At 35.2% G+C, this 17,112-nt stretch overlaps 1 protein-coding gene across 1 annotated transcript in view; it reads right to left on the reverse strand.

Moving 5' to 3' along the window:
* The window catches only part of TYR (tyrosinase), an 89,615-nt gene that overhangs the window by 60,434 nt on the left and 12,069 nt on the right, over positions 1-17,112 (reverse strand). The window contains exons 2-3 of the mRNA XM_053708632.1: positions 3,507-3,723; positions 1,625-1,772 (exon numbers count right to left, since the gene is read on the reverse strand). Of these exons, the coding sequence (XP_053564607.1) occupies positions 1,625-1,772; positions 3,507-3,723 (365 nt within the window). The remainder of the gene's footprint in view (positions 1-1,624; positions 1,773-3,506; positions 3,724-17,112) is intronic.

A 17,112-nucleotide genomic window follows, 5' to 3' on the forward strand; every position in this document is an offset into this window, starting at 1 on the left:
TAGGAAGTGAGGTAAAATGAAGCACAACGCAAATGGAATTTGAGTATTTTTTTTGCGCCAACAAACATCCGGAAATGGCGCAATAACAGCATTTTGTGCCCTTGCGAGCCTAATTTGCCCGCAAGTTTTCCAAGAAAAAAAAAAAAAATTATATATATATATATATATATATATATATATATATATATATATATATATATATATATATATATATATATATATATATATATATATATATATATATATATATCCCCAGGTATGAAACTTCCTAAACATGATTCCCATAATGAAACTGCTGGACTGCAAATGGAAATACACATAGACCTGACTCATAGCAAATACAAGTAAAATACATATATTTAAAACTTTATATATTAATACATACAGCGCCAAACCATAGCTGAGAGTGTCTTAAAATGATACATACTTACTTACCTTATCCACATATCATACATACTTACCTTATCCACATATAGCAGATAGCCAAACCAGTACTGAAAACTATTAGCAGAGGTAATGATATATAAGAGTATATCGTCGATCTGAAAAGGGAGGTAGGAGATGAATCCGAGGAAAACCATAAAATCAAACAGGTGATACTCTCTTCACATCCCTCTGACAAACACTGTACTCTGAGAGGAATAGGCTTCAGAATGCTTAGAAGCGCTTATCACAGAAGAAATAATAAAAATCAAGCACAAAAACTTACTTCACCACCTTCATAGGAGGCAACGTTTGTAAAACTGAATTGTGGGTGTGGTGAGGGGTGTATTTATAGGCATTTTGAGGTTTGGGAAACTTTGCCCCTCCTGGTAGGATTGTATATCCCATATGTCACTAGCTCATGGACTCTTGCCAATTACATGAAAGAAAATTGAGTTTTTTTCCATTTTTTATCATTTTATAAAAAAAAAATTATTGTAAATTATAAAAGATATGATGAAAATAATGTTATCTTTAGAAAGTCTATTTAATGTAGAGAAAAACTGTATATAAATGTGTGGGTACAGTAAACGAGTAAGAGGAAAATTACAGCTAAACACAAACACAGCAGAAATGAAAAAATAGCCCTGGTCCCAAATGGTCAACAAATGGAAAAGTGGTCTGGTCCTTAAGGGGTAAAAATTTTCATAGGATTTGTTTTTTTATAAATGTAGTTTAGATATTTTAATTGGTAGTATTTTTTGTTTTATTAGATTAGTTAGGTTTATATTTATTTCACAGGTAATTTTTTTTTTAGGGTTGTTTAGACTTGGGGTTTATGTTAGGGTGTTTTTACATAGCTTTTTTTCCCCAGAGACATCAATGGGGTTGCGTTATGGCGATCACCATTCTGCACTTCAGTTTTTTTTTTTTCCCAACACCTTCTCCCCATTGATGTCTATGGGGGGAAAAGCAGGCACAAGTATGTAAAAGCAGCCCCTGGATTTTGTGACGCCACCATATAACACGCACAAGGCGGCTTTTCAGAAACTCTTAATGGCAGTTCTATGGAAGGTGAAAACGCAACTTTTGTTGCGTTCATTTCGTACCCAGTTTAGCGCAAAACTCTTAATCTAGGCGACAGTTATTTAACGGTAGGTTTAATCATGAGAACAACATTTTAATAATTATGGTCACGTACCTATCAACAAAAGCATGATGAAGAACAAAGACTGGGTCATTAGCAGATCCCTGAACCGAAGACATAGAGCCATTCATAAAAATATGCAGAGAATTATGTAAGCTGCTGATTGATCTGTTAGCAAATCCTGTTCGTGGGTCAGCAAAACCTATAGAAATAAAAATACATATTATTCTGAATAATAATAATAATAATAATAATAATAACAACAATAACAATAACAATAACAATAATAAACAAAGGGCTAAGAATCAAGCTTCAAAGAAACACACATTCTGGGTAGTATTGACAATTGTTTAGTATTTAATTAAGCAAAAAAAAAAAAAATGGGGGGGGGGGAGGAGGAGAAGGACTGCCATAGTATTTTATTATTTCTTCAGAGCTAGTAAAAAATTGTCTATTTCACAAATGACTCAAGCTCACAACTTTTTCTTTTCAGAAAGATTTATTGTCCCAACATTTTGGGGGGGGGGGGGGGAAGGTTGTGTGAGAGCGAGTGATTTATTTTATTTTTTGTTTTTTAAATCAGCTTAGCCATTTTGACTTGGGGGTATCAAATTATCAAGGGCAGATGATCTAGTCCCAGTGCATAAAGAGAAGAGAGGTAATTAAAAGGGTCAGTAAAGTCCAAAATTAAACTTTCACGATTCATATAGAGTGTGCAATTTTAAACAACTTTCCAATTTACTTTTCTCATCAAATTTGATTTGTTCTCTTGGTATTCCTTGTTGAAAGCTAAACCTAGACAGGCTCATATGCTAATTTTTAAGCCCTTGAAGACTACCTCTGATTTCAGTGCATTTTATTAGCTTTTAACAGCTAGTTCATATGTGCAATATAGATTACACTGTGCTCACTCCCCTGGAGTTATGCATGAGTCAGCACTAATTGGCTGAAATGCAAGTCTGTCAAAAGAACAGTCTGCAGAGTCTTAGATACAAGGTAATCAGAGGTAAAAAGTGTATTAATATAGCAGTGTTGGCTATGCAAAACTGGGAGGTGAGTAATAAAGGGATCATCTTTTTTTTTTTTAAAAAACAGCTATCAAGCATACTGTCCCTTTAAAGGGACATAATACTCATCTGCTAAATCACTTGAAACTGATGCAGTATAACTGTAAAAGCTGACAGGAAAATATCACCTGAGCATCTCTATGTAAAAAAGGAATATATTTTACCTCACAATCTCCTCAGCTCAGCAGAGTAAGTTCTGAGTAAAAAGTTATACTCAGCTGCAGGTAAAAAAAATAAATTAAAAAAAATGAAGAAATGAACAGCAGCCAATCAGCATCAGCAGTGCTGAGGTCATGAACTCTTTTACTGTGATCTCACGAGATTTGACTTAACTCATGAGATTTCATTGTAAACTTCCCTAATCTGAATAGGGAAATATGAGTGCACGAGGCTCATCCCCTTAGCTGTCCCAGGACAGACATACTAATATGCTGCTTAGAAATCCTTTACAATGGGATGTGGCTACCGAGGAACTTTTGAGGTAAAATATCTTTCTTTCTTACATAGAGATGTTCAGGTGATATTTTCTAGTCAGCTTTTTACAGTTATGCTGCATCACTTTCAAGTGTTTAAACATTTTGGTATTATAGCCCTTTAAGTGTTCCATCACTGGTGCAACTTGTTAAAATGGCACTGGCTTGCCCTGGTTGCCTTTGCTTCAAGGGATCAGAAATAGCGGTTCCATTAGGGTTACTTACTAGAAGTGACTTAAATCACTACTCCAGTATTGATGAGAGTGCATACAAATACTTTTTCCTAAGAGATGGTTTCCTAAGAGATGATTTTCTAAGCCTTTATCCCGTTAGCTGCCAAGGAGGAATGATTAAAGATCAATTAAATATACTCGGAGTTAGGTTAAATGTGGTTACCTTCCAACGTATTCCTGAAGCTTAAGTTGGCAGATCGATCCATGGGTTCGGTATCATAATTTGTCAATGATACACAAAACTCAACCTCTGCAGACGAAGGCAATCTCGGTGCCCTGCTTCTATCGTGACTTCCAGGGTTACGAATCAAAGGACCCTCATTTGTACCATTGCATAAGGTTTTCAAGCGGTTGTACTCTTCAGGCTGACTGCACACAACCTGTACAATAAAAAAAATATATATATATATTTTATTAAAAGAGGAACTGATGTTACATCTGATGTCAGATATACAGGTCTGTATTACTTATACAGACATAAAGGTTTAGTCATATGCTGGGACTGTGCTGTATATAACCAAACAGCAACTGCTATAAAAAGGCTTCTTTATCAATTGAAAACACCAAGATCAGCAACTAGGATTTGTGAGTCATGAAAAAAAAAAAGCAGTATACCAATCAGCAGTTGTTTGTGCACAAGCACAAGGTACCAACACCACATTAGGAGGGGTGGGGGAATGCAGTTTGCATGCAAAACGTCACTCATTTACATAATTCAGCTGTTTGGAACACAACTTTGCAGGACCACAGCAATCTAGTGAAAACCAGCACATCAATAATTAAAATGTTTAAGATTGGCTATTCCTGTAATTCTTATACTTAGAAAATTAGATTTTCCAATGCACCACAGAGTCTGAAGTGCATTCTGGAAGATCAAAAAACTAAACCTGCAAAATTCAACCAAAGTCATTGCCAATTGACATAGGAATGGGTGTATTAAAAAGGGTCTTAACTTGCATCGGCTTTTCCTTCTTAATTGAAGAGTCAGCTTTAACACTTCATTGTTTTTCCATTTTTTTTTTAAATAATGGTTTTACACAGCTGCTAACCTTTTAGTATTTTACACTATTTATTTTGCTGAGGACCACATAGCCATGCCCTGATCTGCCCTCTCCCCACTCAGTGCCATTCCAGTGTCCAATAACTAACCTTCAATGGCTGCAAAACCACCAATTTCAGAAATGTTAATAAAGTTCAAATTTATACTTCCCAACAAGATAAACATACTGAAGATAATCGTTTGTGCACTCTGTGTGTTCAAATGGAGCTTAAACCCAGCACAAACAAGAAGAAACAATTTACAACATTCTGAATGATAGAGATTTATGCAAGAGTAGATTTCATGTGGTGGCTGTTCCAATAACCAATTTTGATTGCTTTATTTAGTTGCAGGTGCCAAATGCTTTACAAATTTGATTTTCATTTTGTGGCAAAACCTAATTTTTAGTGCACACAGCCCATCAAAATTAAAGCTAACATTGGAAACAAATGCTATTTACAGGGAAAGGAAACTTAATTTGTTCCCGTTTCATAATTCAGATTTAGGGGTAGATTACAAATGGAGTACAATTTAGCGGTCCTATTCGAGCGTAAACTACACTAGACGGAGGTTTTTTGCACGTCTGGTTGTGCTCAAATTACAAGTTCAAAGTAAAAAGCTTGCATGCAACTCATAATCTAGCCCATATTTTTTAGACAACTTTCCAATTTACTTAATTATCTAAGGCCTAGATTTGGAGTTTGGCGGTAGCCGTGAAAACCAGCGTTAGAGGCTCCTAACGCTGGTTTTAGGCTACTGCCGGTCAGTCAGGAAAGGGTCTAATGCTCACTTTTCAGCCGCAACTTTTCCATACCGCAGATCCCCTTACGTCAATTGCGTATCCTATCTTTTCAATGGGATCTTCCTAACTCCGGTATTTAGAGTCGTGTCTGAAGTGAGCGTTAGAAATCTAACGACAAAACTCCAGCCGCAGAAAAAAAGTCAGTAGTTAAGAGCTTTCTGGGCTAACGCCGGTTCATAAAGCTCTTAACTACTGTGCTCTAAAGTACACTAACACCCATAAACTACCTATGTACCCCTAAACCGAGGTCCCCCCACATCGCCGCCACTCAATTAAATATTTTGAACCCCTAATCTGCCGACCGCCACCTACGTTATACTTATGTACCCCTAATCTGCCCCTAACACCGCCGACCCCTATATTATATTTATTAACCCCTAACCTGCCCCCCACAATGTCGCCGCCAGCTACCTACAATAATTAACCCCTAATCTGCCAACCGCCACCTACGTTATACTTATGTACCCCTAATCTGCTGCCCCTAACACCGCCGACCCCTATATTATATTTATTAACCCCTAATCTGCCCCCCTCAACGTCGCCTACACTTATTAACCCCTAATCTGCCGAGCGGACCGCACCGCTACTATAATAAAGTTATTAACCCCTAATCCGCCTCAATAACCCTATAATAAATAGTATTAACCCCTAATCTGCCCTCCCTAACATCGCCGACACCTAACTTCAAACATTAACCCCTAATCTGCCGACTGGAGCTCACCACTATTCTAATAAATGTATTAACCCCTAAAGCTAAGTCTAACCCTAACACTAACACCCCCCTAAGTTAAATATAATTTAAATCTAACGAAATAAATTAACTCTTATTAAATAAATTATTCCTATTTAAAGCTAAATACTTACCTGTAAAATAAACCCTAATATAGCTACAATATAAATTATAATTATATTATAGCTATTTTAGGATTTATATTTATTTCACAGGTAACTTTGTATTTATTTTAACCAGGTACAATAGCTAAAATAATTACAAATTTACCTGTAAAATAAATCCTAACCTAAGTTACAATTAAACCTAACACTACACTATCATTAAATTAATTAAATAAAATATCTACAAATAAATACAATTAAATAAACTAACTAAAGTACAAAAAATAAAAAAGAACTAAGTTACAAAAAATAAAAATATTTACAAACATTAGAAAAATATTACAACAATTTTAAACTAATTACACCTACTCTAAGCCCCCTAATAAAATAACAAAGCCCCCCAAAATAAAAAAAATGCCCTACCCTATTCTAAATTACAAAAAGTTCAAAGCTCTTTTACCTTACCAGCCCTGAACAGGGCCCTTTGCGGGGCATGCCCCAAGAAATTCAGCTCTTTTGCCTGTAAAAAAACACATACAATACCCCCCCCGAACATTACAACCCACCACCCACATACCCCTAATCAAACCCAAACCCCCCTTAAATAAACCTAACACTAAGCCCCTAAAGATCAACCCAACAGGGGGCTAGACATCCATCATCCGACGGCTGAAGAAGTCCAGAAGAGGGTCCAAAGTGTTCATCCTATCCAGGAAGAAGAGTAGATCCGGACCGGCAACCATCTTCTTCCAAGCGGCATCTTCTATCTTCATCCGATGAGGACCGGCTCCATCTTGAAGACCTCCACCGCGGACCCATCTTCTTCCGACGACGACTTCCCGACGAATGACGGTTCCTTTAAGGGACGTCATCCAAGATGGCGTCCCTCGAATTCCGATTGGCTGATAGGATTCTATCAGCCAATCGGAATTAAGGTAGGAAAATTCTGATTGGCTGATGGAATCAGCCAATCAGAATCAAGTTTAATCCGATTGGCTGATCCAATCAGATTGAGCTCGCATTCTATTGGCTGATCAGAACAGCCAATAGAATGCGAGCTCAATCTTATTGGCTGATTGAATCAGCCAATCGGATTGAACTTGATTCTGATTGGCTGATTCCATCAGCCAATCAGAATTTTCCTACCTTAATTCCGATTGGCTGATAGAATCCTATCAGCCAATCGGAATTCGAGGGACGCCATCTTGGATGACGTCCCTTAAAGGAACCGTCATTCGTCAGGAAGTCGTCGTCGGAAGAAGATGGGTCCGCGGTGGAGGTCTTCAAGATGGAGCTGGTCCTCATCGGATGAAGATAGAAGATGGTTGCCGGTCCGGATCTACTCTTCTTCCCGGATAGGATGAAGACTTTGGACCCTCTTCTGGACTTCTTCAGTGGATGTCTAGCCCCCGCTTGGGTTGGATGAAGATATCGGAGCCAGGACGGATCGGTGTGATACTCGGTGAGGTGAAGACAAGGTAGGAAGATCTTCAGGGGCTTAGTGTTAGGTTTATTTAAGGGGGGTTTGGGTTAGAGTAGGGGTATGTGGGTGGTGGGTTGTAATGTTTGGGGGGGGGGGTATTGTATGTGTTTTTTTTACAGGCAAAAGAGCTGAATTTCTTGGGGCATGCCCCGCAAAGGGCCCTGTTCAGGGCTGGTAAGGTAACAGAGCTTTGAACTTTTGTAATTTAGAATAGGGTAGGGCATTTTTTTATTTTGGGGGTCTTTGTTATTTTATTAGGGGGCTTAGAGTAGGTGTAATTAGTTTAAAATTGTTGTAATATTTTTCTAATGTTTGTAAATATTTTTTTATTTTTTGTACTTTAGTTAGTTTATTTAATTGTATTTATTTGTAGATATTGTATTTAATTCATTTATTGATAGTGTAGTGTTAGGTTTAATTGTAACTTAGGTTAGGATTTATTTTACAGGTAATTTTGTAATTATTTAAACTATTTTAGATATTAAATAGTTCTTAACTATTTAATAGCTATTGTACCTGGTTAAAATAAATACGAAGTTACCTGTAAAATAAATATTAATCCTAAAATAGCTATAATATAATTATAATTTATATTGTAGCTATATTAGGATTTATTTTACAGGTAAGTATTTAGCTTTAAATAGGAATAATTTATTTAATAAGAGTTAATTAATTTAGTTAGATTTAAATTATATTTAAGTTAGGGGGTGTTAGGGTTAGACTTAGCTTTAGGGGTTAATACATTTATTAGAATAGCGGTGAGCTCCAGTCGGCAGATTAGGGGTTAATGTTTGAAGTTAGGTGTCGGCGATGTTAGGGAGGGCAGATTAGGGGTTAATACTATTTATTATAGGGTTAGTGAGGAGAATTAGGGGTTAATAACTTTATTATAATAGAGGTGCGGTCGGCAGATTAGGGGTTAATAAGTGTAGGCGACGTTGTGGGGGGCAGATTAGGGGTTAATAAATATAATATAGGGGTCGGCGGTGTTAGGGGCAGCAGATTAAGGGTACATAGGGATAATGTAAGTAGCGGCGGTTTACGGAGCAGCAGATTAGGGGTTAATAAGTGTAAGGTTAGGGGTGTTAAGACTCGGGGTACATGTTAGGTTGTTAGGTGCAAACGTAGGAAGTGTTTCCCCATAGCAAACAATGGGGCTGCGTTAGGAGCTGAACGTGGCTTTTTTGCAGGTGTTAGGTTTTTTTTCAGCTCAAACAGCCCCATTGTTTCCTATGGGGGAATCGTGCACAAGCACGTTTTTGAAGCTGGCCGCTTCCGTAAGCAACTCTGGTATCGAGAGTTGCAGTGGCGTTAAATTATGCTCTACGCTCCCTTTTTGGAGCCTAACGCAGCCATTCTGTGGACTCTCAAAACCAGAGTTATTTTAAAGGTGCGGCCAGAAAAAAGCCAGCGTTAGCTACGCGGGTCGTTACCGACAAAACTCTAAATCTAGCCGTAAATTTGCTTGCTATTTTTTTTATTCTTTATTTTTGTAACAGGCAGGGTACAGAAAACAAAGGAGCAAAGGGGAAAAAAAAAAACAGCAACATTCTAGCAATAACAATCTTTTCATATTATATCCTGTAGGAGGCTGTATGTAAGCCTTCTTTGCGTCCATAATATTCACTCATAAAAATATTAGTTTGTACAATCTGCCTGTTGTATATATTTACAGCAAACAAAATATCTTACAAATACATAAACTTGATTCAGAATAATTTGTTTCTCTTTTGTCAGAGCTCTAATAAAAAGTAAAATTTCCCAAAAAATAAATTTGCAATTCTGTATTTATCTCTGTATCTTCCTGTTCAGTAATATATTGTTTTTACGTAAATTCTATTACTTCTGAAATGTATGGCTCCTGCTTTTCTTTCCACTTATAAAAAATTAAACTCATTGCAAATATAGTGTGTATAAATTTATTCTCTCCTGCGTTTTTACTATAGGGAAGTAAGAATATAATCTGTTGTAGGGAGAATTTGAAATCTGATTTATTCATTGCATTTTTAGCCTAGTATTCAAGTTTAAACCAAAACGTTTTATCTTGGGGCATTCCCAGAGCATATGTAAGTAACCTGCCCCCTGACAATTTGTGCATTTATCGAAATTTGCATTATGCCATTTATAGCCCATCTTAGGTGTATAGTATGTCATAAGTAGAAGCTACAAATGTGACTCTCCAGGATGTTGAAAGCATGACATAAATTTTAATAATAGCTCCCAATAAGTTTAACATCTACATCTTCAACTGTGCTTTGCATTTAAATGCTATCTAGGTTACGGTCTCCTTTTACTGCCTTGATCAATTTGTACCAAGGGGATATAGAGAGAGAGAAAAAAAAAAAAAAAAAAAACACAACAACCTCTTTTTTTACCATTAATCCAATGTATACCAACTCCAATCCCACCCATATAAAGATAACATTTCAGAGATATAGCGTCTAACCGTTAGGAATGCCAAAAAAAAAAAAAAAAACTTGTTTTCCAGGAAAAATTCCTCTTTCAGATCAGAAAATATTTTGACAACCTTAGTCGACGCATCTATAAATTGGGTTAATTTAATAAGTCCCATCAATGCTCATCTATTAAATATTAGAGAGTGAATTCCGGGTTACTCCCTGATTAGTAGAGATTTTTGGGGAGGGCTTTGAGGATTACAGTGAGCAATTAAAATAGGTGAATAGGGATAAAGTATATTTTCTTCCAATTTAAAATTTGAGAAATAATTGGAATTTCCTATCCAACCAACTACAATTGTCCCCATTAGAATCAGATTATAATTTCTCTAGGTCTGGTAAGGATTAGGCTAACCCCCCACATTTTTTAGGGAGAAAAGGGTTTTTCAATGCTACCCTAGGCTTCTTACCCTGCCAAATGAAATATGATAGATCTGAATTAAAATATTCTATGTCAATTTTCTTGAGATACATAGGTATGTTTTATAGTATATAAAGAATTTTGGAAAGAAATCATTTTGAAGATTGCTATTCACCCTGACAAAGATTGAGGAAGGGTGTGCCAATTCTTCATGTCCTCTCTAATTTTGGTTAATGTACTTGTAATATTTAATCTATACTAATTGTCCAGTGCTAATGAGAATTCCAAGGTATTTAAAAGTGTTAATTGTAATTTCAACTGGTATCATTACTTTAGAATTATGAGGGTTTTTTTTACCAGAACATTTCTGATTTTGTTGTATTGACCTCGTTTCCTGAAAATGGAGGTAAATTGTTCAATTCTTTGCAAGAACTGTGGTATGTTTTTAGAAAGATTGGAAATATATACTAAAAGATCATCTGCATAGAGGGCAACTTTAACTTATTTTTTCCTATCTTGATACCATCAATTTGTTATCAGTGTGATTGCAAGAAATCCTTTAGCTACATTGAACAACAGACCAGAGAGTGGGCAACCTTGTAGTGTACCTTTATCTAATGTGATGCTCTGAGATAATTGACCATTTATTATTAATGAAGTTCTATAAATATTTTCCACAAATTATATAAATATGACTATGAACCAAATTTTTGTAAAAAGAGAAAAAAAAAAATATGGTCATGAATTACAGAGTCGAACGCCTTCTCTGCATCCAGTGAAACAGCCATATCCTCCAGCATGTCCTGATCTGTAGTTTTTGTTTGAAGGTAGTCTATTATAAAGTAATAATTCTCTTATCTTTACAGAAGCATTTATACCTTTCAAAAAGCCTACCTGATCTGGATGAATAATCTGATTCAAAGAACTTTGCATTCTTTTGGCTAGAATTTGGTTTTTCCCGTTTCAATATCAACGTGGTTCAGGATGCAGAGAAAGTGCTCGAACATGGCTCTCCATCTACATAATTATTATAAAGATTTTTTTTATGTGTAGGACAATATTAGGTTTTAAGATGCTGTAGAATGCATTGGGAAGTAGATCAGGTCCAGGTGATTTATTAAGATATTTGATCTATAGTATCATACCTTTTCTGTAATCAGAGTGTTAAATTTCAGCTAATTGTTCCGAGATTGGATTTCTAACACTTTCCCAAAATTTAGATCTATTTTCATAGTGAGTTTCCTTGCGAGAATATAAATAATCTGTGAAGGCTGATAAAGTTTCTTTTAGGTTTTATTTTACAGGACACCATCCAATTGTATAGTCTCAAAACCTTGGGTTTTAGTTTGATTTTTGACCAGCCTAGCCATAATTTTGCCAAATGTATTTCCATGTCTATAATATTTTGCTTGTAAATTATTTGTGTATTGGAATATTAAAAAAAAAAAAAAAAAAAAAAAAAAAAAAACACACACACACACCTCACATTCTTTTTTGGCCTTAATAGTTTTCTCTAATAGACGTTAGAAGATAGGTATTATACGAACTAAATGATTGTCGATTCTCTCTCTCTTCCTAAATATCTTCTTCAAAACATTCACATAGCCATAGTGTCTCCTGTTAAAACTGCTTTGGCTGTTTGACAAAAAAGCTCAGGTCTATTCATATGCAATTGGTTAAAACAAAAACAAAAAAAATTCTTCCCATTTATTGAGAAATTCTTTAAATTTAAAATTCTTAAGTAAAAATATTGGAATGTGGAAATGGCAAAAAAAAGGGATTTAAAAGAAAAACCAAGAAATAGCCAATCCAATTGGAGCATGATCTGACAAACAGAAGGGTTGAATTGATGCATTCATTCCAATATTAATTAAGCTATTGATATAACTAGAAAAAATCTATTTGAGAGGGAGTTATATTTTTTGGCCATACAGGAATAATCCTTCATGTCCATATTTTGTTCTCTCCATATGTCCAACTCCAAAATTATTATAAAGTTTATTGAATTGTCTGTTTTCAGTTTTTTTTTTTTTTTTTTTTTTAAATTTTATTTTATGTTCAGACAAAATACAATAGAAAAAGAAACATAAATAACAACAACAAAAAAACAAAAAAACAATTGCTTAATGTTAATACAAAAGATCTATAGAGAAGCTTAAGGAGACTGGAATTACTCCAGTATACGGTCCCTTTTGAGAGCCTATCGTCTCTGTAAAAATTTACACAAATTTCCTGACAAAAGGACACTTACTACCACCATCCAGTGCACAGTCACCCGACATTGACAATATGGAGGGAAAAAAAAAAAAAAAAAAAAAAAAAAAAAAGGGGGGAGATTACCTAAAAACCTCCTATCCCCCCTGCCCCGTCCCCCCATACACCACACCCTACTGTCCTAACCCCTTAGATTTGATTTATATGTTTAAATTCTTCCCAATGGGAACGTATCACCTGAAAGACCTCTTCTCTATTCGATCTTAGATATGTGTATTCTTCCAGCAACAATACCTCATTAATTCTAGTGTTTAGCATTTCCTCATCCGGGACATTTGTTTTTTTCCAATTTCTGGCCAGTAAAGATTTAAATCCATTTAGTACATACATTATTAATTTGGCTCTTGTTTTACATAAACCTTTGATGGGTTTGTTTAATAGAGCTGTGTATATATCCAACTCTAAGTCTTCCTTCCCACTCAACTTCTGAATATATCCTGTAATTAATTCCCACATACTTTTTACCCTGGGACAATCCCACCATATATGTTGCATACTACCCACTCCACCACATCCTCTCCAACAATGGTTGGAAGCATTAGGATATATGCTATGTAGTCTGGCTGGCGTTAGGTACCATCTGGTAAGTATCTTGTAATTTAATTCCTGGATATTAGAGGATGAGGAGGATCTAGCTACATTAATGCATATAGACCGCCAATCTGAATCTTCTATTTGTCGTCCTGTCTCTAATTCCCATTTTTGCATATAACTAAGTTTTATAAAATCTGTTGAATTATTAAGAAGTTTAGTCTGTTTTCAGTTTTATCCCTATTAGCTTTAAATTGATTTCTACCTGGTCTTAACCTGTCCAGGGGAAATTGAGGTGCCATATTAAAGTCACCTCCCATGATAAGGTGACCTACTGTATTTAGTATTTTACTTTGAAGGAAGTCACAAAATGTGGGATTAAGCTGATTAGGTGCATACAGATTGCATAATGTATAAATATTTTTAATTTTAGTTTTTAATATAACATCTCCCCTCTGGGTCAGCATAAGAAAATATATTTTTACCCATCAGAATAGCAACCCCATTTTTCCTTGCAATCAATGGGGATGCCATCACCTACCCCCACCCAATGAGTGTTAAGTTTTAGGACTTCCTCCATTGATAAATGTTTTTCTTGCAAAAAGACAATTTCAGAATGTATTTTTTTTTTTTAAAAAAAGGTGTCTAAGAATGGCTTTCCTCTTTATAGGGGCGGGGATAACCCCCACGTTCCAAGACGTAATTACTAAATTAAGCTCTTTAGTCATAGGTTCTTAATCATGAGGTACATGAAAAAATAAATTAAAAAAAAAAAAAAAAAAAAAAAAAAAAAAAAGAGTGAAGGGAAACCACCCCCCCAAAAACTGTCACTTGACGCTATCATACACAATATATTCCCAAACCAGATTCCATCCCATTGCTGAATCCAAGGACACCTTTGAGGTACTTTCCTAGGACATTACCTATGTGTTTTTAGTAAGTAAAAAAAAAAAAAAAAACACTTAAAATGGCACTGGCTTCTTAAATATTATCAAAGAAAGGAATTGTTTTATCATCAAAAACTTTCAGTAATAATAACTGTAGCCCTGATCCCTTCCTTTATCATTCTACCACATATCGCTGTTAACTCTTTTCTCTTAGTTAATGTTTCGTATGAATAATCTTGGAAGGTCATTATCTGAGCATCCTCTATTTGAACCATCTGTTTCTTTCTAAAATGTTGCAGATAAGAATCTTATCCAGGAAATTTAAAATGTTGGTAATCAGTCTAGGTCTTATACTTCCATCTTTATTAGATAGATTTTTACCCATTCTATGCGCCCTTTCCACTGTTATTGGGATATGTGTGTTGGGAAACTCTAAAATAGAGCGGAGTGTGGTGATTGGTGAATACAAATTTAAGTAAATCTTCATATGTGCTAGATTCAAGGACTCCTATTATCCTAATGTTTGTTCTAAAAAATTTTTTATCCCTGAGTTCTGTGTATGTCAGAGGCATCCTCTAGTTCAGACGCACACTGTTCTACCTCTTGTACTCTATTAGCATAATCTGACTTCCGGATTTAATTTCTATTTTGAGTCGAATTGAGGAGATAAGGATTCAATAATGTTTTTAACCAACAATTGTCTATACAACGATCAGTCATTAAAAAGGGGATTGTTATCTGTGTGAACCTCAACTAAGGTTTCTATAGTTTTTCTTTGCCGTTGTTGAGGATTTAACCCTAGACTGCGAAGTGGGTGATTACAATTCATTTTATGGAAAGATTTTTAAGTGAAGGGAAGAGAAAGTGAGGTGGTCAACCTATAGTGTTCTGTTTAGTGTGAACTTTAAAAGGGAAAAACAATTTTATAGAATACTGTCCCTTTATGTTTCCAATTACTTTTTTTTTTTTAAGAGCTGCAGAGTATAAAAATATGAGATTTGCTTTTTTAAAACTTATTTGTGTATAGGAATTAGCTGATTGTGTTTTGAAGCCTCAATCTAATAAAATGGGTTGATCTTGTAGGTATAATCAGATCTCATAACTTTATCACATTGTGTACATATACAGGCTTCTTTATCTTATATCTGTCCATAAACAAAAAAAAAATGGAAAATTAACATTTTATTACCTTATCTCTTCTATAACCCACTGGGAGTATAATTTCTTCTACTGGCTTATCTATAGCTTGGCCTTGAGGCCAAAAACTTTCAGGATGGATGGGGATACCACAGGCTAAATAAACTATTTCAAATGCCAATATAAAAGGGCAAAGGAAATAATTGTTAACAATTTAATATACTCCAGCAGGTAAAGTGGATCGTTGGGAACAAATTAAAGAGGATAATTTTTTTGAGTAAACTGTCCCTTTAAATTTTTTTCAATCTTAGGGGCGTGTACCAAAAAAAAAAAAAAAAAAGTGGTGTTGGTGAAGGGGGTATAAAGAATGATCTAAAATCAGTGAAAGTAGTGTGTGTGTTTAAGGTAGTTCTATGGTTAGATCTCTTAAACCTGTTATTTTATGGCCAAGTGTGTTATATAATCAGTACTTGGTCTATTCAGATTAAACTTAGAGATAAAAACCTTCTAAACTTTTTATAATAAGTAGAAATGGATCAAAAAAGGCATACTTTTTAACCAGAACAAAAAAAATTATACACCCCAATATTTAAACTAAGTACTACCGCTTGTTGGGTTGTTTGTCTGTACCAAAAACCTAGTTTTATATCAAATCCAAATGAGAGATACAGCTCTAAGTATATTTTACCAGTGACCCAATTTTTAGATTTTACAATGTCTCAATAGGCTATAATTTGCAAAATCAGGTTAAGCTAGGTACTACCTCTTATAGTGTTATATATTAGATTGCTTCTCTTTACAGAAAAAAAAAAAATCATCATTATTATATCAATTCCAATTTTTTATCTCAAGTAAAACAATCCAGTTTGGAGCTTAAGAAATGCATTTCTAAGTATATTTTACCAAAGACTCAAATTTTAGATTTTTCAATGCCTCAGTAAATTATAATTTGCAAAATTAAACTCATTAATTTATACAACATCAATATAAGCAGCACTGTTTTCTCCTTTTTGATTGTTTGCTAATTAAGGAGCATGCCCTTTAAAGAAACTCTTGCCTTCTTTGAGTAGTATGTAAAAGTAACAAAGTTCCCTTTCTAGATGGAAAAAAAACTATAAGAAACACAGATTTTCTGCCAGGTTGTTCAAGTTATAATTTGCAGAATTTATGTATTTTCACCTGGGCTGGCTTGTTCACTGGGATTAAAAACAGTACTTGTAGCAAATGCGGTGAATAAACTAAACAGAATGTTCCACACTCCCAGACCCTATGACTTATTTTCCCTTTAAATCTGTGTTTTAGCTCTAAAGTATCTTATTTAAAAAAAAAAAAAAAAGTTGGTGTCTTCACTGGGCTAAAGTTTTTTTCAACATGTGTGAAAAAGGTTATATTTTAGTGCCCAAACATTGCAGTCTTCCAGATAATAAGCAGACGCAGTACTAAACACTCCCAGACTAGGTTACCAAAACTTAGGGCTTACCTCCTTTCTTTGCAAATATATGTTAGGCATCAAAATGGCACTTCAGGGAATTATACCTTCTTTAGCAAGTTTACCCGCACCTTTTTATCAGGGCTGGAGTTGTTCCTTTGGATTTTAGTAATTTCTTGTCCTTAGAAATCAGCATGGATTTTAGTTATTTCTTATCCTTAGAAATCAGCAAATGCTGCAAACCTTTACAGCGCTATTAGCACAGATGATCTGTGCTATCGGGGGGGGGGGGGCGTGGCAAGGCCCTTTTCAGCTGTTCCCTGCCCAGGCTCCAAGCAAATACCCTCTCTTGGGTCACAGCCGGACAGCATCAAACAGGCCAGTGTGATGCAGTGTTTGTGGAGCTTGCCCACTTGATGAGATGCATGTGTGCATGTATCCATATGAGCCTGTGTGCTCTCACGCACTCTTGTCCCAATGTCACCTTGTTTGCTATCTTTTGTTGAAAAGCATACCTAGGTAGGTTCAGGGGTAGT

Source organism: Bombina bombina, chromosome 3 (genome assembly GCF_027579735.1).
Source record: "Bombina bombina isolate aBomBom1 chromosome 3, aBomBom1.pri, whole genome shotgun sequence".
Classification (NCBI taxonomy): Eukaryota; Metazoa; Chordata; class Amphibia; order Anura; family Bombinatoridae; genus Bombina; species Bombina bombina.